The sequence below is a fragment of the Castor canadensis genome, chromosome 5 (genome assembly GCF_047511655.1).
Source record: "Castor canadensis chromosome 5, mCasCan1.hap1v2, whole genome shotgun sequence".
Taxonomy (NCBI): domain Eukaryota; kingdom Metazoa; phylum Chordata; class Mammalia; order Rodentia; family Castoridae; genus Castor; species Castor canadensis.
Window position 1 is genome coordinate 79121607 of NC_133390.1, and position 22821 is coordinate 79144427.

A 22821-nucleotide genomic window follows, 5' to 3' on the forward strand; every position below is an offset into this window, starting at 1 on the left:
TTTTGCTGGCTACCCTCTTTTCTGCTAATTAGGATAGCTGTCATTGAGATTATGCTAATTTATATTGACTACCAGCAAGCATATATATGAAATTTATAAAGCATGTATATAAATTTTAAGACACTGTAGCTAGCAATTAACGACATCGTCTTATGAAAGGGTTCTTGTCTGATTGTCACCAGTACTCATACAGGAACAAAAACAACAAAAATGGCAAAGTGTCTTTTTTTTGTTTAAACATAAACGTACTTTCAAGTTGATGCTTCGCAGTGAAATAGAGTTGGACTAGGATAGACAATGCATTGAACAAAAAATGAGATGAATTGTCACATTCTTAACAGAAATATTTTAATTTACCCTTGTGCTAAAGAAGACCCTATTTAAACTAGTATATTGCTACCTTATTTTCTCTTCTTGATGAAGTGATGGGATAATTAAAATATGAAATAAAATGGAGCTGTAAGTGGAGAAAAACATTTCGTCTCCATTAAAGTTTAGTGTATATATTACGAGATAAATGCATTACACAGAATGCAACATAAGTTAATACAATGTGATCTTTTATTTTAATTATATTGGATGTCATAACCTAACTTCTAATTAAAAAATAAAGACAGAAGGAAAGGGACTGTTTAAATCCAGCTTCAAATTATTAACATGAGAAACTTTTAGGCTAAAGCGGGTTTTAATATCTTTGGTCAAAGCTCAAAGCAGTGTCTGATTGGATTAGAGGCTTACAAATGCCCAGTGGGAGAAAAAGAAAGAAATAGTTTCCAAGAAATAGGAAACATTTCCATAGGACATCAGAGGGCAAGTGAAAGATGGACAAGAGAGATAATTACTTTCACATAAGTAATTCTTTCAAACTGTGAGTCCTGCAGATTTTTGCACGTCACCATTAGCTTTCTAATACAACTTTATGAAGAGCATTATTGGTTTCCTCAAAATTCATTTCTCTTTGCTACAGCTCTCTACTATAACTCAAAGAAACATTCATTTACTGTTTTTTTTTTCTAAACTTAAATTGAAGAGTATCATGAATTTGGTAAATTTAGAGAAAAGCTACAAAGTTACCTATAAAACCATTATGTATTCTAAGTACACATATTCATTTCTTTCACCTCTTCAGATCTTTTAAAACTGGATTTCTAAAAAGCACATTGGACAACTGAAATATGAGTATTTTGTAAAGACTAGTATTTTGTCAAGTCTTCTCTAACGCGTTTTTGTCACCATGATGTGTCTTTGAATTTATTTCATTATTTGAATCATAAAAATTCCTTAGTTAATTTTTATTTAAGATTAGCTACAGCCATTTTCTCTTCTTCACTTTTAATATGAAGGCATCTTTTCATAACACTCTTTCTTTATATGCTAAAATATGTCTTTCCTCTACTGGCCAAAACTGTTTTCCTCCCACATCTGGTCTGTTTGACAGTGATTGCTGGGTTTAAAGAAGTGGTTTCTAAAAGTTGCATACACTTCAGCTAAGTAGTTTATGCCAAATCTCTGGTCCCTGGAATAAGTTATTTTTGTGTTTTGAAAGCATATACAATGCACAACAGACTTATGTATTTAAATGACATGGTACCACAGTTATTGCTGAGAACTGAGCTTTCTAAAATACGAAGCCTGATGCGTTTGATAGGTCAGTCAAGATAATGTGATTTTTAAAAGTCACTCCCAAATATATGATGCTTCTCAATGTCTTATAAGCACAGTATGTAAGATAGATTAAACAACTTTTAGATGAGTCAATACCTTAAAAATGTCATTTATTATCCTGTGCTGAAATGAACCTTGCTACAGTTCTATGTACTTTGCTGGCTTTGGCTGCTTTGGTTGCTTACTTGGTGGTCCTTTAACTTCCTTCCTGCTTTCACCTGTTAATTCCATGTGTAATTTTTCCCCTGACGATGAACCACTGCCTTAATTAACTAGTAGTTAAAATTTAGAGAAATTTTAGGGGGTAAAGAATATTGAAACTTAACGAATGAGTGATATCCTTGGCTTCTTTAATTCTAAGGTCACTGGGGATTCACAACTCACTAGGGTTGTGTTTTATTTGTTTAAACTTGATTGAAACTTCAATATGGTAAGAGAAGCCTAATTATTACCCAACAGGTTCTAGACAAAGAAAATAAGAGAGATAAAAGCACTCAAGAGAAAAGATACAGAATTGCTTTCTTCCCTTCTTCTCCAGTAACAGATTGTATCTAATTTTATAAAAGCAAATCTGTCTTTCATTGTTATTCTTTAACTACAAAAACATGAATGATAAGTGCATACAGATGGTAAGTGAATATAATTTCACTGTATTGCATTTTTTTTACTATTATTTTTTAAAGTAAGGTTTAGGGGTGGGTAATCATTCTTGAATAGTCAAAAATATATTTAAAAAATATGCATGCATTGAAATGATCTGCACAATTTAGCTGAAACTGTAACAATACTGTGATGTGATGGACTGAAGTTGTAGCCTTGGAAAGAATTTGCAGAAGGTCATTTCCTTAAAAGTTTAGTTGTTAAGGAGTATTGAAATCTTCACTGAAGCATCGTCCATGTTTCTGTGACATTTCACACAAGGAAGCTGCATCTGCAGAAATGAAAGTAGAAATTTTTAAAGCCAGTCTGTAGGTCAGGTGAAAATCCATCAACTTCACCAGAGAAAAGCCAAGTCTATAAGTAGATGATGTTTCATTTTAGCTTTTATTTACTGGCATATTTTCATTTTGAAGACAATAATGCAAAAGGATAATTTCAATAAAAATGAGTAAAAGGAGCATTTGTGCTCAAGTTTGAATGAAAATTACTAAATTTCTCAGTCCTTTCCTCAGATAGTTACAATATATGCATGTATATGTGTATGCATATATATATATATATATATATATATATATATAAATTTTTTTTTTGGTGATGGTGGTACTGGGAGTTATACTCAGGACCTTAGCTTGCTAGGCAAATGCTCTCCCGTTTGGGCTACTCTGCCATCTCTTTATGTGTTGGTTATTTCTAAGATAGGGTCTTGCCTCATGCCCAGCCTGGCCTGGACTGTGGTCTTCCTAGTTGCGCGCTTTCTCACTTAGCTGAGATGACAGGCACATGCCACCACTTCTAGCCATTGTTTGAAATGGGGTCTTCAGCACTTTTGCCTGGGCTGGCCTTGACTGTGATCCTCCTGATCTCTGTCTCCCTAATCGTGAGAATTACAAGCTTAAGCCACTGTGTTAGGCATATAACTACTATATTCTATTTCTTTTGAATTTTCAGTATTGGTCCAAAGGATGTTGACTTGACAAGCAAAAGAAAAATAGATAATAACTGACTATAACTTTCTGCTTATTGTGGTAACACATTGATAATTGTATATTTTGTTCATGTCAAAACGATCAAACCATATACCCATGATATTCCTGCTGTATTTCAGTTATATTGATTTATATGAGTGATGGTGTCCACTTTGCCCTATTATAAAAATTATCAGTGCAAAACCGCTACATGGACCTGACATTATTAAAAGTCTTAATGCATGTAGTAACAAGAGACAGCACCATTAATAGTTATATTTTTTATTTCATCAAGTAGTAGCCTGATTGTCAATGGTAGAGATACAGAACTTGCTAATTGTGTCCAGGGAAGCTATGATACCTTAAACAAAATATCTGAATTTCAGTTACCCAGAGAGAAGTCCTATTAGAAGTTAAAACTTTGGTATAATATAATAATGGTTTGAGGAAGACATTGTATAAATATCAGATTATTTTCCTTTCTAGAACATATTAGCAGAGAAGCGATTGGCATTTAGTTTGGAAATTTGGTAGTACACTGCAGCTGTATCTAGACTAGACCCTGAACCAAGCAGAACTTCTATGATTAGATACTTCTTTTAGTGTGAAGACTAAAAGTGAAACCCAAAAGGTGAAAACCCACAACTAACCTTTTGCAAAAGAGAATATTTCAATCCCCACTGAAAATTCTGCTTGTTTCAAAAATATGTGATCAGTGAAGTTAACAACCAGCAGTGACAATTTAAGACCAAGAAGGCCTGAGGTGTCATGAAGAGTACATTGTCCTAGAAGTTCCAAGACTTGGGACCTTGGGTCTTGTTCTGTTGAGATTTGTAAAATTCTGGGTAAATCCATTTCCTCTCACAACCCCAGCATACTAAATTGTTATTTAAAAAGATGGGGTTGGATTAAAGAAAACTTTAACTTCTTGAATCTGTATCTACTTTGCTATGTGACTATTTGAATGCTATTTGACTTCTCTTAAGTTTTTATCTTGTAAATGATGTACATATTGTATCCACTGTTTGATTGTAAAGGATATTGTGACCATAGAAAAGAATACAGCAAAAAATTTTGAAAATTTGATTGGAAATTATAAATATATGATTATTTTGTGGATTTTTCTATTTATATAAAACACAAAACTTCAAATGAGGAAATGGGAAATATCTGAGAAATCTCAGTGATAAATGGTGGGAAATAATGGATAGAAACATAATGGTTGAGCAGGTGAACCCACAGTGACTGACAAAAGAGAAAGAGAAAATATATGATGTTCTTTTCTAAGCCTATTCTAAATGTTTTAATAATAAAGATAGCACTTGTCAAGATGGTCATTGTAGTCTGGCAAGAGAAGGACACAAAGACCTAACTTGGCTTCCACCTACAATGATTCAGGACATTGGATTAATTCAACTCTCTTCATAGTTTAATAGCTCTCTAGAGTGTCTATGATCCAAGAATTCATGTGAAAATGAGTTTCCTATGTAATTTATTTGTCACACTTGTTTTGATTGAATTCAGAAATATAAAGAGGGTGGCAAAGGTAGAAACCAGTCAAACTTAATTATTTTAATCTCAGACTCATAATGTTAATATATTAACAAACAGGAAGATGTGATCCTGATCCTGATTCCATTGGTTTATAATAGCAATTTCTATTCAAGTGCAGTGTGGCAGTTTTTAACAACTCAGAGTGACCACACTAAGTATATTTTTGGGGATAAAGAAAAACAGATTAATCTGAATTTTGAATATGGTGCTGTTCGAATGGCATTACTTAATAAACCCTTATATATTTATGGGAACTCAGTCACTATAGAATATCATCAATTAGCAAATCCCTATAGAACAAAATTCTTCTAATTAAGTTATTCTGACAAAAATATTGAACTCTCATTATGGCTTTAGAGCATTTGAGGAGAGAGAACAACTCAGCTGATTTAAATTATGAGATGAAAAGGGCTGATGTGACACTTTTTGGCTGTCTGTGCAATTGGTCTGAGGATAGCCATGAGTGAAGTAGAAAGCAGACTTTCCTCTTCTCTAGCCTGAAATCATTTAAGCAGTTCCAGGTTGCCTTAATATCCTATTGGGAGAAAATATCTTCTTAGATTTCATATTGAAATATTTAGTGTCTGTGGTACTGGGGCTTGAATTCAGGGACTACACCTTGAGCCACTCCACAAGCCCTTTTTGTGATGAATTTTTTTGAGATAGGGTCTCAAGAACATTTGACCTACCTGGCTTTGAACCATTATCCTCCTGATCTCTGCCTCCTTAGTAGCTAGGATTACAGGCACGACCCACTGGCACCCGGCAAATATTTAGTGTTTGAAGGATATAATATATATGCTTAAATAAAGTGTTTGACATATAAATCAGTATTTAAGCTTTCCAGATTTTAATTCTAATTGCATAACTTTCTATTTTATGTTGTGAATTAATTATGTCTAAACCTTCCACTACAGGTCAGACACTATGTTAAGTGCTTAATGTGTGCCAGTTCATTTAATCCTCAGGACAATGCTATATGGAAGATATTATTATCATCTTCATTTTATGGAGGAAGATTTCAGAAATTCAGTAAGGCCCCATAGTTTGTAAATAACTGAGATATGAACCTGGAATTTGAACCCACAAAGCCTGATCTCTTTCACTGTCACCTTTACCCCATTTACTGTTCTAAAGATTCTAGAGATAGTATTATTTTATAGAACATGATGATTAAATGAAGAAATTCATGTGAATAACCAAGTATAGGATCCAGCAGAAATGTAGTATAAATTACTATCATTCGCAAATATTGTGTGTTCAATATATTCTAGGACCACTATGAACATCTGATTTAATCTTTGCAATCCACTATGCTATTAATTAAATGTAAAGGATGTAGAAAAATAAAGTATCTTATCAGAAATAAAGATAACAAATGAGTGACAGAAGCAGGATTTGAATAAGGTGTGAATAAGGTGGTGAATAGTCTTTCTGCTACATCATTCTCTCTCCTCTGTTCCTTATTATCATAATTCAGCAATAAATCCATCAATAACAAAAAAGTGTACATCACTATAATGTGTCTCCACAACAAAGGGATTGGTACAAATTTATGTATATTTATGAAGATGATTTGTTGTGTTAATTAGAAATGTAACCCTTATTTCATATTAATATTCAATCATTACACAGGAGTTTGTGAAAACAGCTAAATCATGTGTTCAAGGTGAAAGACCAGGATGGTTTTTTAAAGGATAAGGTATAGGATATTCCTTTGCGTTCTAAAAGTCTCTCAAATTATTCAATATCAATATACTAGTGTAATACAGAAATGCTTGAAAAAGTGAATTTATAAGCTAAGAAATCAAAAGTAATGTATATGCAAACACCTGCACATATTGCTGCTTGTTCAAATTGTACTCACAATTGGCATTGATTAGCCTCTGGAATTTGAAAGCCGGTTTCTACCAATTCGATCCATAGGGATACCAAATCGCTTTTTGGGATGATTTACTACTTTCCTGAAACAAACGAAGGAGATTTTTTTAAAGCGAAAGTACATGTCATCAGATTTTGGTCTTGTACTTCATGGATGTCTGGAGGCTTTCTTTAGGAGCTAGAGTAAAAAAAATAGTTACCATTCTCATACTTTGAATATTTGTCAAGAAAATTGAAGCTTAGAGAAGCTAACTTACTCAACTTCAAATAGGCCATAAGAAAAGCCAGGTCCTATGAGCAAACTAAATTGCTGAATGCTTTAGTGGGTAAATCCATTCCCTTCTCAGATTTCATTTCCTTGGTAACTGAGGAAGATTAGACTGGATGGGCTGTTTTTCTCAACTTCCACCTCAAAATGGGTATTCTGGAGAAGTATTGTGGTGGGAAAGGAAAGAGTATAGATGCTAAGGCTGGGGTCCCTCTCATGCCTTTACTTAGATGTCACTACAGATGTTCTTTTTTTGGTGTACTGGTGTTTGAATTCAGGGTCTTACACTTGCTAGGCAAACACTCTACCACTTGAGTCACTCCGCCAGCCCTACAGATGTTCTTTAGGTGAGCTATGTTTGCTTATATCTTTGCTATGTCAAATGTTATGTGAAAAAATAAAACAGTTTCATTATCAAAATGAAGTTAAAAAAATCCACACTGGGCTATAAGAGGCCTAATGAACCTTACAGTTTATGTGTTTCTATACATTAGTTCTTTAAGAGGAAAAGAATTGTTTTTAAAAATACATTTTTATTTGATTGGTTATTATCATAACTTTTGGTATGAAACCAAAATTCTAATAGGGAAGGTCCAAGAACTTTGAGTGTGTATCTTTCACTGTCTGACTGTGGAGTTAAGAGAAGTTTGAAACTACTTAATGAAGACAGAGATGGGTCGGATAAGCTCAGAAGACTATGTAAATGACTTATTTACAAAAGAAGGTAATTGATTTATACATTTGTTAGATGCTTTTGGCTTATGCATGTAGAAAAGAGACTATACTATGTGAACAATATTAGCCATAATACAGATTAAAAGTGGAATAAATACCTAAGTCAAGAAACAAACAATATCATCAATTGAACATTTTTAGAATAAAAAGAATCTTTAAAGTTACTCCCCCCGCACACCAAATACAAAGATTTCTGCTTCAACTTTTTATAAATGAACTATAATAATACAGTTTACTGCCTGAAAATCTCAGTGATATAAGACTTATTACCTTATAAGACATTTTAATCTTAATAGCTTAAAGAGTTAAAGAGGAGAGAGGATCCAAGATGGTGACTAGGGTGTGGAAGCAGACTGCATGAGCTCCATGACTTCAAAACCTTGCTGAGGTGCTAGAACAACACTTGGCAAAAATAAAACACCAATGAAAATCAAAACTGTGACATGCTGAACCCCTAGCCTGTGGAAAGCTTCTCCTTGCCACATTACACTGAGAAAACTTGTGGGATGCTGCCGCTACCACCACCACTGGCTCCAAACTTGCCTGTGAGAGATTTGGCAGACCAAACAGGTGAGCACCAAGCATCATGCGAAATTCTCCCAGCTACCCCTGGGATAAACCAGCATAGCCCCCTGGGCAGACTGACCTCCTCCCCCCCCAAAAAAACCCCTGAACAATAAACAGTGAACTGTAATCTAGCACACAGCAGAGGGGGGTGGGATCTCTGAAGGTGCACTGGAGAAAGGGGGAGGGGCAAAGAGATAATCTCAGCAGAACTATCAGTAAACAAACACAGGAAAGGCAGGAAGGCCAACAGCGGGTGGATGATAAGTCACTCCCAAAGTGGGCAGGTAGCAGATCACAAAACTCATCACCTGAGTCAGTGAACAGCACCCAAAGTCAAACTGCCCCACAAAATTGAAAAACAAACAGCAAACCATCATAACATTCTGACAGCAGGGGAGGGCTGATGGAATACTGACCCTGCTGATGGGTTGGGCAAAGAAATAAACCCCCAGCACTGAAATCCCAGTAAACCAGCACAGCAAAAAGCCACCTCCAAAGCAGGACAACTAGTGGACAACAGAGTTTATCTCCAGAACCCGAGGACAGCATGCAAACTTAAACTGCCACACCTCACTACGGGGGAGCTGACCAAGCAGCTGCAGCTAAAAGACAGAAGAGCAAAAGACTACTCACAAACCAATCACTTGGTGAGACCACGATAGAGCTTCTGCTTATATGCCAATACCAGGACTGGATGCCAGAGGAGTAACTCCAGAACTTAAGCTAAGAATAAAATTCTATTGTTCCTGAACCTGGAGGGTTTTTTGTTTTGTTTTGTTTTTTGTTTGTTTGTTCATTTCTACCCTCTGATTTCTTTGGGTTTTTTTTGTTGTTGTTGTTGTTTTTGCTGTTAGTCTTGTTATTGTGGGTTTTCTACTTTTATTTTTATTTCTATTATCTTTTTTCTCTTTCTATACTATCAAACTTATCATCATCATTCACTTCTACCCTCTTCATGCTCCCTCCCTCTCCTGTGCAAAAACCCATTGCTCTCCCTCCAACAACTCATTCTGCCCCTTCTCAACCACTCTGTTCACCCAGCCCTCACCTTATCCTCCCATTCTCCCCCAACCTGTCACCAGACTACCCTTTCCTCCTTCAACTTACTATACCAACTTTACACAACCCCAAACCCCTGCAATCCTTAACATAAACACCCTCTTTTACAACAACAGAAATACACACAAACAGAAACAAGGACACAAAAACAGCAGCCCCCACACTGCTTCCCCACTCACCCAACCCACTTCCCATCTTCCCCTTTAGTGCCATCCTATCCAACTCCCCAAATTTCTATAGCTAGCATTACAAATGCTAACCTCCCAACTCTCACTGCTTATAGACATTACTACCAAGGGGATCTTCTATACAACACATAAACTACTAGTTGGGTATTAAACCTGTGAATTACTTAATACTAAATTACACCTAGACCAGGGACAGAAATAACACACCAACTTAGCTAAAAACCCAAGAGAGCCACAAAACAAAAAATTAAATCAAGGGCAAGAAAACAGGTGACTGAAACCAACTAGCCTATCAAGAACATAGTTGCACAGTACCAAGTGGAGCGATGGGAAGAAGAAAAAGGGATGGAAATCATTCTCCCTCCAAAAATAATTTAATACAGGATTAGAGGGAAATGAAGATACCCAGCTCTGGACTGAAACAAAACAAAGATAAATGACACCAAGGAACCCAACAATGTCCACAAAAACAGACTCAAAAAGAAATCCTGCAAGTAATCACTGAGAATTTCATGGAGATGATACTAGATACAGTTAACCAAAGCATACAAGAGGCACTCAAGAAATACCAAGACACCAAAAATAAAGAAGACACAGAAACAAATAAATGAACTCAGAGGAGCCCTAAATAAACACCAAAGTGAAACAGAGAACATTATAAATAGAGAGATAAATTAACTAAAGGTGAAAATAGACAATATTAAAGATGAAGAGACCCAAGAGATGGAAAACTTCAGAAAAAAGAATGAAACAGAAACACAAAACCCAGTGGAAGGCCGCTCCAGCAGATTAGAACAAGTGGAAGACAGAATCTCAGAACTTAAAGATAAAATGAAAATTAAAGAAAAAGCTAAAGAGCTATTAGTCAAACAACTCAAGTCCTGCAAAAGGAATATGCAAGAACTCACCAACTCCATCAAAAGACCAAATCTGAGAATCATGGGCATTGAAGAAGGAGAAGAGGTGCAAGCAAAGGGATTTGTAATATATTCAATAAAATAATAACAAAAAATTTCTCAAATCAAGAGAAAATTATGCCCCTTCAGATACAGGAAGCCTCCAAGACACCAAACAGTTGACAAAAATAGAACTTCCTCACGACATATTATCATTATAAAAACAAGCACAGAGAATAGAGAAAGACTATTGAAGGCTGTAAGACAGAAAAAGCAAGTAACATACAAAGGTAAACCCATAAAAAGTCATAGCAGATTTCTCAATGGAAATCTTAAAAACAAGAAGGGCATGGAGTGAGGTATTCCGGGTACTGAATGAAAATAACTTCAACCCTAGGATACTCTACCTAGCAAAACTATCATTCAAAATAGATGGAACAATAAGAGTCTTTTACGATAAGCAGAAACTAAAACAATATATGACCACCAAACCACCAAAAAAAATTCTCCAAGAAATTCTGTACACAGAAAATGAAAGCAAACAAAACCATGAGAGGACAGGCAGTATCAAACCATAGGAGAAGAAAAGACAAGGAATTGGAGAGTAACATTGATTCAGCTGCACACAATCAAACCCTCAAACAAAAACAACTAAATGACAGCAATCATCACATACCTATCAATATTAACACTGAATGTCAATGGATTCAACTCCCCCATCAAAAGACACTGATTGGCAAACTGGATTAAAAAGGAAGATCCAACAATCTGTTGTTTATAGGAGACCCATCTCATTGACAGAAACAAATACTAGCTTAGGGTGAGAGGCTGGAAGAAGATTTACCAAGCCAGTGGCCCCCCCAAAACAAGCAGGAGTAGCAATACTTATCTCAGACAAAGGAGACTTCAAACTTACATTGATCTAATGAGAAAAAAAAGACACTCCATAATAATAAAAGGAGAACTACACAAAAAAGACATAACAATGATCAAACTATATGCACCAAATGTCAGTGTACCCAATTTCATCAAACATACTCTAAAGGATTTAAAAGCACATATAGACTCCAACACAGTGGTAGTAGGAGACTTTAATACCCCATTTATCACCAATAGATAGGTCATCAAAACAAAAAGTCAATAAAGAAATTCTAGAACTAAATCACACCATAGATCAAATGGACCTAGCTGATGTCTACAGATATTTCATCTAATATCCACGCAATATACATTCTTCTCAGTAGTCCATGGAACTTTCTCCAAAATTGATCATATCTTAAGGCACAAAGCAAGCCACAGCAAATATAAGAAAATAGAAATAATCCCATGCATTTTATCTGATCATAATGCATTAAAACTAGATCTCAACAACAAAAAAAACAGCAGAAAATATGCAAACAATTGGAAGTTGAACAACACATTGCTCAATGATCAATGGGTCACTGATGAAATAAAGGAGGAAATTAAAAGGTTCCTGGAAGTTAATAAAAATGAAAACATGACCTACCAGAACCCATGGGACACAGCAAAGGCAGTTCTAAGAGGAAAGTTTATAGCCATGAGTGCATATAATAAAAGGACAGAAAGATCCAAATTAATGACCTAATGCTACATCTCAAACTCCTAGAAAAACAAGAACAAGCAAATCCCAAAACAAGCAGAAGGAGAGATATAATAAAAATAAGGGCCAAAATCAATGAAATAGAGACAAAAAAAATACAAAAAAAATCAATGAAACAAAAAGCTGGTTCTTTGAAAAAATAAACAAGATTGACAGACCCCTGGCAAACCTGACTAAAATGAGGAGAGAAAAAAACCCAAATCAGTAAAATCAGAAATGCAAAAGGAGAGATAACAACAAAAACAACCAACACCATGGAAATCCAGGGAATCATCAGAGACTTCTTTGAGAACCTATATTCCAAGAAACTTGAAAATCCTGAAGAAATGGACAAATTTCTATGTACTTATGACCACCCAAAACTGACCCAAGAGGATATTAGTCACCTGAATAGATCTATAACACAAAATTAAATTGAAGCAGCAATAAACAGCCTCCCAAAAAAGAAAAGTCCAGGACCTGAAGGATTCTCTGTTGAATTCTATCAGACCTTGAAAGAAGAACTAATGCCAACTCTCCTTAAACTTTTCCATGAAATAGAAAGGGAAGGAACATTGCTCAATTCATTTTATGAAGCCAGTATTACACTCATCCCCAAAACAGATAAAGACACCCCCAAAAAAAGAGAACTATAGGCCAATTTCCTTAATGAACATTGATGCAAAAATCCTCAATAAAATAATATCTAAGTTATGGAAACAGCCAAGGTATCCCACTATTGATGAATGGATTAAGAAAATGTGGTATTTATATACAATGGAATTTTACTCAGCCATGAAGAAGAATGAATTCTTATCATTTGCAAGTAAATGGATGGAAATGGAGAACATCATTTTAAGCAAAGTTAGCCAGGCTCAGAAAGCCAAAAATCGTATGTTCTTCCTCATATGTGAACTTTAGATTTAAAACAAATGCAGTAATATTATTAGACATGGGTCACATGCTAAGGGGAGGACATATACAGGAGGAATATGGAAATGTAGGAAACCCAAAACTTGAAAGTATTTGATGTGCCCACTGTACAAGTACAAATGAAGTAATCTTTAACTGACAGAGGCCACTATGGAAAGGTGACCGGGAAGTAGGAAGAGGTCAGGTAGAGATGAATCAATTCGGGTTGTAATATACTTGTGCATGGAAGCAATGTTAGGAATCTCTCTGTATAGCTATTCTTATATCAAACTAGCAAAAATGCTGTGTCTTTCTTATTATTGCTTACATCTACTCTTCAACAAAATTGGAGAAGAGAACAGAACAGGTTCTGCCTGCAAGCGAGGGGATTTGGGGGAGAGGGAGGCTGCAGGGGGCAAGGGGGAGAAATGGCCCAAACAATGTATGTACATATGAATAAATGAATTAAAAAAACTTGAAAAAAGTAAAAAATTTTGCTTTAGAACATTTTGAGTAGCTTCTTTGATTCTTTTCTAATTACTTGAATTATACTGTTAATTTCTGTTACATAAACCCTAAAAATGAGTGAAAATATCTGTTTTTTTCTACTATCATTCAAGTGTTTTTTCTACTATAATTTACTGTGTGCCTACTAAATATAAGGTGCTTTTAGGTACTCAGGATTGATGAATCAGAAATTGTATTTGCTTTCAAAAGTTTTAAATGACTCTTAAAATTGATGATGAATTAATATTAATAGCAAAGATAATCTCTCATTTTTATTGAAGGTAAGTTTTTCCTTAAGTGTTAATGTTATTACAATTAAGTAACTTATTAAAAGGCTCTGAAAAGTATGGAGAAAAATGAAAATATGAAAGATTTTAACTTCTGTAACTTGCATATAAAATCTAAAAATATTGCTTAATTTATTTAAAATAATTAATTGGAAGCAGTTACTCTATATTTAGAGCCTTCTATCCACCAGGCAATGGCTTAGTACTGTGAGCCTAGGGTGATAAAAACACACATGAAGGTTGATATGATGTTTACCCTGAAGGGTTATTAAGAAATGATAGAGTTATGGTATATTTTTCTTGTAATTCAACCTTCTTTTTTTTTGGCCTTTAATTAATTTTATTAGTTTGAGGTAATTGTAAATTCACAAGCAGTTTCAAGAAATGATACAGTGCAGAGAGATACTGTGCAGACTTTACCTAATTTCCCCCAAAGACAGCATCTTGTTAAACTATATTACCATATCACAGCCAGGATCTTTTTTCCCAAAAAGCAATACTGTGGTTTTTTTTCAAATGTAAATAGCATCATAATAGGATTCATTCTAATTAATAGCCAAGAAAATATCAAACTATGTACTGTACACAGACAGCTTCAACACCCATTTTCATTTTGTTATAAGGAATAATATATTTTATTAGCAAGCACACAAAAAGCCTGTCATATTATGCATCACCCCTAGAAGTAGATCATGGAGCAGCAAAGTAATGTTGCTAATAAGAAGCAGTTTTCTGTAGTAGACAGCAATTTTTACCCTGTCATGAATTTATCTCATTATTGACAGCAAATTTGGTTGGCATTAACCAGAACTGGTATTTTGTCCAGCCCCATACCAGATCTTGAACGTGAAATAGGCTTATACCACACTTGATGTTGGCCACATATTTCCTACATTCAAAGTCACATTCCTCTTCTCATCTGAATGATTAAAGAAGACATTTAAAACAGAGACATTTCTATGGTTTATTAACGTGTTTGATAAGTACGACTTGAAATGCCAATACTTGTCTGACGAGGCAGCAGCAACTACTTTAATATGATGAAAAGTAGCAGTACGCACTGCAACAAATGAAGTCTAACATTGTCCAGAAGACATTTTTTTGTAGCTAGTTAACTTTCCATTTACTTTGAGAAACACCAGACCAATTAGTAGAGGAAATTGTTGTAATTCAACCTTCTTTTGTGCTAATTCACATCCATCCTTCTTTCTGGGTTGGCTTTTGGTTTTGTTATTGCATTGACTTTATGAATTATCTTATAAGAATTTGTCTCCTAAAACTTTGATTGGTTAAGAGAAAATTAAGGGTGTTGAAGGTTCTCTGTGTATGTGTATGGAATTATCATAATGAAATTCCTTCATATTATTAATATATGCTAATTCAAAAATGAAATAAAATTTTAAAACAAGAAAATCAAGGAAAAATATTTATTCTTATTGTATCCACACCTGTACGTCCTTCCAGACTTCTAGAAAACATACACTCTTAGGACTACTATTTGCATTTCCTTCCCTTATTTTCCCTTTCCTTCTCTTTCCTATCCTTTTATTCTTTGTGGTGGTGGTACTGAGGTTTGAATTCAGTCTCATGCTTGCTAGGAAGGCATGCTATCACATTGGCCATACCCTCAGCCCTTTTTGTTTTACTCATTTTTTTCCTATAGGTTTTTGCCTTTTTGCCTATGGCCTGCATTGGATCTTGATCCTCCCACCTACACCTACCACAGCTGGGACCCTAGATGTGCCCCAACATGCCTGACTGCTTTGTTTAGATGGGGTCATATTAACTTTTTGTCTGCACTGGCCTTGCGCCTCGACCCTCTAGAACTACAACTCCTAAGTAATTGGAATTACCAATGTAAGCCATCCTGCCTGTACCTCTTGGTAACAAATTGAATACATATTTTTAAACATAAATTTGTAAAATTAGCTTAAAATTATTGGCTAAGAGTCATGAAATTTAGGCATATCCATACCTTTTGATTTAATTAAGTAATAATGACTGTTGTGAGTTGGGTGTGCCTCAAGTGGTAGAAGGCCTGCCTAGAAATAATGGCTGTTGAGAAAAACCAGAGAAATTCTCTGGTAATTTATTTTCTGATAATTTATGTGGATAAATTATCTGTATCCACATAAATGAATTTATGACTCTTATTTCAAACAGTAATTTTCCAGTGGTAGTCAATATAGTAGCTTCTTCACCCAGCGAAAGAAATTTGGAGATAGCATTAAGTTTAAGGTCCTTAAGGTGCAAAGATTTTCTTGAATTATTTGAGTAGACTCAATCTAGCCAATGGAATCATTAAAAGGAGATGATGAGTGAAGAAGAATGAATCAGATAGGATCACCAATCTGTGAAAGACTTTCACCTACCATGCTGGCTTTGAACATAATGGAAAAGGTCATGAAAAATGTGGCTCCAAGAAGTTTTTGAAACAAAATGGGGACCTCTGTTCTGCCAACAACTTAAATGTGTAGAAAACAAGTTCTCCCTTAGAGCCTCCAGGAAGGAAAACAGCCCGCAGACATCTTGACTTCCTTGCATCGAACTGGCAGATGAGAGAGAGAGAGAGAGAGAGAGAGAGAGATTCGAGCAATATGCAAGAGAAAGGTTTGCAGCCGCCCACTGCCTAAGGGTCAATCATCAGACTCTTTCTAACTGAAAAGGAGATTGGGAAAAGTTGTCTAACAACATATGCCATGCAACATAGGGTGCATGGCGAGGATTTATTGGACTCTGACCTACAGAATTACAAGATAATAAATTGTAATTTATTATGATAGCAGTAAAAAACAAACTTTTCTATGTGATTTAGGCTTAGGTCTAAGTGTAATTGGGGGATATATGAAAATATTAAACTGACATGTTTTTCCCTTTACCATTTCAATTATTTTATTTACTATTACACCATTATAACAAGGAATGGGTGAAGCAGAAACCACCTTAGTATGCAGAAGACTCAGGGCAAGTCTCAGATAAGTTGGAAGAGGAAGTGAAAAACCAAACTCTTCCAGGTGTTTAAAGGACAGTGAAAGGGGAAGGAAATCACAGCTGGGACAGAAGTCAGGTGACATGTGTTGGTCTCCCACAACCCATCTTTTCACTTTTCAATACAGAAGTGTGATATTCTTATGAATTATATAGATTAAAACAGAACATTTATTGGTCCCTGCTACCAATTTATTTTTTCAAGCGTAAGAAAAATAATGCAGGTAGCATTTTTATTTCTTGCTTACTATAGTTGAACTTTCCCTACTCAAATAGAGGAAGCTGTAATAGTGTTGAAAGCAAAATAAAATGTACTTTCTTTCCTTCTTCCCTTCTTCCCTCCTTTCCTCCCTCCCTCCCTCCCTCCCTCCCTTCCCTTTCTCTCTCCCTTCCTCACTTTCTTCCTTCCCTCTTTCCTTTCTTTTCTTCCCCATTTCTACATCCCTTCTTTCTCTCAGATTTGATTCAAAATGTTAGGAACCAGGAGGTGGAGAATGTGAGCTCTGATTAAATTTATTACTTATCTGTTCTTGTGATCCTCTGCAATTCTGTTGTTCTAAGCTTATCTTTCCTTTTTGATAAAACTTGGATAGTATCTGCAGTCCCTATCATATGGAGCTGTTTATTTATTTAAGATACTTAGTTGGTAAGTAGTATTTGATTGTATTTGTATGTATTTGTTCTTTATACTAGGGATAGAGTAGTGAATAAGACATATGTTACCTCTCAAAATTTACATTTTACATTGAAAAGAGCTAATGAGGTAACGAGTATAAACATTTTACACATTTTAATTGAAACTATTCTACCAGTCTAGTCTACCAGTTTAGTCCAGTCATTTTCAAAAATATGTAACCCTTGTTCCTTCCTATTATGGCTTATACTCTCTCTACAACAAAATTAGAAATAAGGGCAAAATAGTTTCTGCTGGGTATTGAGGGGGTGGGGGGGAGAGGGAGGGGGCGGAGTGGGTGGTAAGGGAGGGGGTGGGGGCAGGGGGGAGAAATGACCCAAGCCTTGTATGCACATATGAATAATAAAATAAAAAAAATGTACAGATTGCTTTACAAAGAAAGCAGTTTCTAAAAAGTTAAGTGAATTGTCTCAGTTAGATGGTTACTCCTTCCTCTACATATATTGTGATTAATGAAATAGCTTCCAAAAATACTTGAAGTTCCTCAGAACAGAGAACCTGGCCAAGTGAGTAAGGTAAAGACTTAGGTTGCATGTGTTTTTATTTAGCAATAGATCCATAATTCCTTTTTCATTTTATCAAATTTGGAACTGGTTGCAAATTGAATTTAAAAAAAAACGCATACACACACACATATAAATTGTTTCAGCATTTAACATTTTTTCACTTATATAAAAACAAAAGCAATTATTTTCAAAAATACATAAATAAAAAACATAATGGCTCAGTAAGAATAAAGAATTTCTCTATAATTTTATATTTGATCAGAAGCACATAAGCAAGTTAGTAGTTATGTCAACATTTTTGCTGATATGAAATATAATATACAATATTACTTTACTCAGTAAGACATACATTGCCAGGAATATACAGTATAAAAATTAAGGATAGAGAAAGAAATATTCTTAAGACCAAATGGGAAAGCTGTACTTTCTGACTATCTAGTCCCTCTTGTGACAAAATGATGGTATGACATGGCTTATGTTATATGCATTTAAAACAATCCACCTTTGTCATTTTAAAATAGTCTAAAGACAGAATATCTACTAAATTAATATAAACAAAATGATTGGCTTGTTCATTTTAAACACAATCTTCACACTGACATATAGGCTTTTTAGGTTAAATATGATTTTTCAACACATATTCTCGAATAAGTCCATTTCTAAAGATATTTTATAGGAAGAAAAAGTAGCAAAGAGGTCTGGTAGAGATGAACCAGTGTGGGTTGCAATACACAAGTGCATGGAAGCAACACTAGGAATGTCTTGGTATAGATATCTTTATCTCAAACTAGCAAAAACACTATGCCTTTCTCATTATCTTATGTCTTTTCTTCAACAAAATTGGAGAACAAGAGAGTAGAACGGGTTTTGCCTGGAAGCGGGGGTGGGGTAGGGTGAGGTGGGGGGGTGGGAAGGGAGCAGGTGGCCCAAATAATGTATACACATGTAAGTAAATGTAAAAATGATAAAATAAAATAAAAATAAAAATGAAGATATTTCATATTCTAAAAAGGCAGATAGAAAAATTGTAGTCAAATATTTTATTGAGAATCACTTCTCACACACCTGAACTGCCAGTTTATCTATGCTAGATTGTAGAAAATGAAAAGAAACATCTCTTTTGCAGCACCAACATCAGAAATAGAATATTACCAGCACTTTAGACATCCCAATGTCCCCCTCCCAAAGCACAGGCCCCTGGTGGCTCAGTCCCAGGGTACTTTATAGTCTGGAGTTTAATCTAATCATCCCTTTGATTTTCATTGTCTTATAATCTACACATGTATTCTACAAATATCTTATTTACCTTAGGCAGCTTTAGAATTGTACTTGAACCACATACTGAAGATGTAATGTATAGCATGGTGACTAAAGTTAAGGACAATACTGTTAATATTGTTATGAGTGCTAATAATGCTAAGGTTGATAACGATAACTATGTTATTAGTTATGCCTACATTTTGTATTGTAATTTTCTAAGAGAGTGGATCTCAAGTACTCTCTCTGTTAAATAAGCAGGTGACTGTGAGAAGATGGGTATATTAATTTGCTTGATTGTGGTAATAATTTTACAATGTATACATATATCTGACCACCATGTTATACATCCTAAATATAAACAATTTTTGTCAGTGATACTTCAATAAAGCAAAAAAAGTAGAATCAGGATGAATTGTATGTCAGCAGTTGTTATGTATTTTGAGATTTGACCATGTTGACATGTGTAGTTGCATTATTTTTGCTGCTATATTTTATTTTATTATGCGAATACACGTTTATCTATTTCACTGTAGATGAAAACTTGAGGTAATCCTTTTTTGTTGTTGTTATATACTGTTCAGCTAAAATTTTCTTATACATGCCTTCCTATTCACTTAAGGAATTCTCTATAGCATATATGTGTATATATATATATATATATATATATATGTACATATTGTTTTTATTTATTTATTTTTTTAGTACTGGGGTTTGAACTGAGGACCTCGCACTTGTTAGGCAGCTGCTCTACACTTGAAACACACCCCAGTATTTTATAGAATATTTTCTGTAGTACAATTGCTAGGTGCTTATAGGTAATTTTTTCTACATACTGTCAGACTTTTCTAAATTTGTACCAATCTGCACACCTGAGAGCAATGTATGTCAGTTACTATTATTTCAAATCTATGCCAATGTAGATTGTGTTATTTTTAATTTTGCCAGTCTGATGCATTGGTAATCATGTCTTAGTTTGGTTTTAGTTGACTTGCCCTGACTTTGCTCACCTTTTCATTGGATTTGATTTTTAAATTTCATTAATTGATTTTTAAAATATACCAACTTTATACAGTAATTTTTTTGGAAACCTAACACAATAATGGTGCATTGTCTTTAAAATATATTACTGCATTTGTTTTGCTACTCTCTCTTTTTTTTTTTGGTGGTGGTACTAGGGCTTGAACTCAGTGTATCATGCTTGCTAAGCGGGTGCTCTACCATTTGAGCCACACTCCTCCTGTTTTGCTACTTTTTAAGGAATTTTGTGTCTGTGGTCATTAATGAGGCTGACCTGTAATTTTCTTTTCTTCTTCTCACCATATATGGTGTTCAGACAGTGTTATTCTCATTAAATGGATTAGGGATTGCATCTTTTTTTGGTCATACTTTTGTTATTTATTTGATTACCTTATGGTTTGAGAACATATAATTTATGAAAACTATGCCTCTAAAATTTGTAAAGCTTATTTTGCAATCTAGCAATTCATTAATTTCATGTGTAAATGATGATTCATGTGTACTTAAACTTCTCTCTCCAACTGTTAGACATAACAACTTCTTTTTCTTATTCTATTTATGGTTTAAGTTCCAAAAAAAGAAACTTGGAAACAGAGTATGGAGAAAGTTTGCTAAAAACAACAATCAGATGTGCTGCTACATCTTCAAGAGGGAATAAAATACTAGTCCTCTTCAAGAAAGACATGCAGCTCCACCAACGCTAAGTGCTAACTAAAAAGAGAGATATAGTAATAGCTAACAGAGGATGTTCTTTTAAGTCGTTCAGTAATTTAGATTGGTAAAGCGGGGAGCTAAATATAGTAGTATAAAGTTCATATGAGTATAATAGTCAGGATCTAAGATGGGCCCCAGTAATTCTACCATTATGGAGTCTTCTTCCCCACTATTCAGAAATGACCTCTGTAACCAAGAATATTGTGGAAAAGACACCATGTGAAATAATGAAAGCTGTCTGCCTTGCCTTGCTGGATCACTGGCTCTGGGGAAAAGCCAGCTGCCATTTCATAAGTACATATTAATAGCTCTATAAAGAGGTTTACATGGCAAAGAAAGAGGTACTCCTGCCAGCAGTCAGAGAGGAACTGAGACTTCCTCTGTCAGCCAAGTGAGTGGGCCATTTTGGAATTGGATAGCCATTCCCAGCAGAGCCTCTGAACGACTGTGTCCTCAACTAATGTTGTCACTGAATCTTTGGAGACTCAATGAGCCAGAAGCCCCCAGGCAAGTTTTTTTTTTTTTAAATTTATGACATAGAGAAACTGTGTGAGAATAAAAATGCTTATTGTTGTCTTTATTCAATTTTGCAAAAATTGTTATGTAGAAGTCAATATCCAATGCCATGAGAATTATGAGAGAAAAGATTGTACCCAATTTGTGTGTTCTAGGAAAAACTTAAGGAGCATGTGGAAACAATAAAACACATGGTCACCTCTGATTACTGTAACTTAAAATTAAAGTATAGAATTAAGAAATGGCAACAGTAGTACTGATATGCAACTTGTAACTACACAAGGTTGGAAGGGCTGATATGAAGATCTTAACAAGGCTCTGAGAAGGAAATAAAGTCCATAGAGTCATGTTTAATTTAAAACAGACAATGAGACTTTCAAATGCAAATTCTAGAATGTTGAGATGAAGGACCACATTAAAGTTGAGTGATGATGTGGTATTAAGTGTCATGCCTTTTCCCCAAAGTCTACATTCAGAAATAATAGAGAAATAAGATATACGCTATCAATGCATGAAAATCAAAATACCGTTTTTATTACTGACCAAGCCAAATGTAGAATATTGTTTACATCTGCATTTAAAATAGCTTCCTTATATTTTCTTCCTGGATTAGACAGGTTTATAGAAGTAGTCATTGTTATCCAATTAGGACAAGAAGAAAGTGGATGAGTTGAATATAGTAAACTAAAACTGACCAATCAGACACAAGGCTACTCTTCCTATGAGCAGGAGTTAATAAAGGGTGGGACAAGGGTTCAGGTTTTCCCTAATAGAAGCTCCTCCATATAGGGGAGAGAAACAGGTGGATTCCTTTCTAGTAAGTGGTAAAAGTTTAGAATGATGAAAGAAAGTGCTACTTCAGTTAGCAGAAAGCGTACTGACATTTAGAATTCCATCTCAAAGGTGGTAATTCTTTCAAATTTCCTATAATGGGACTGACTAGACATAATGTTATCTTGTGAAGTATTATTTCGAGGAATGGGCCATACGAACAGTCATTCAGAAAGAAACCATGAGCACTGGAGTCAAATAATGAGATTTTAGTAATTGTGAAGTCACCTACCATGCTTCATTTGGAAGCTGCTGCAGAGTTGTAGGATAAGATAGAGGGGATAACCATTTGCTTGGCTCATGAACCCCACTGAGGATTTAACAAAAGTTTTAAAACTTATAATCAGCAAATGAATTTACAAAAAAATGTATTACAGGATTTTCTTTTTAGTGGGGTGGGCAAAATACACTGCAAACTCTATATATGGAATCAAGTATTATCACTTTGGGGAGAAAGGTTCTTTTTTTTTTTGGTGGTACTGGAGATTGAACTTCAGGGCCTAGTACTTGCTAAACAGGTGCTTTACCACTTTAGCCACTCCAAAACCCCT

At 34.8% G+C, this 22821-nt stretch overlaps 1 protein-coding gene across 3 annotated transcripts in view; it reads right to left on the bottom strand.

Annotated features, from left to right (window-relative positions):
* Positions 1 to 583: 583 nt before the first annotated feature.
* Positions 584 to 22821, bottom strand: part of Ostn (osteocrin) — a 48766-nt gene continuing 26528 nt past the window's right edge. For 2 of the 3 annotated variants that reach the window (XM_020174046.2, XM_074072386.1), the window contains 2 exons: positions 6712 to 6808; positions 584 to 2596 (listed from right to left, as the gene is read on the bottom strand). In XM_020174046.2, the coding sequence (XP_020029635.1) occupies positions 6724 to 6808 (85 nt within the window). In that variant the 3' untranslated portion in view covers positions 584 to 2596; positions 6712 to 6723. The remainder of the gene's footprint in view (positions 2597 to 6711; positions 6809 to 22821) is intronic. The other variant, XM_074072387.1, reaches the window with a different exon arrangement.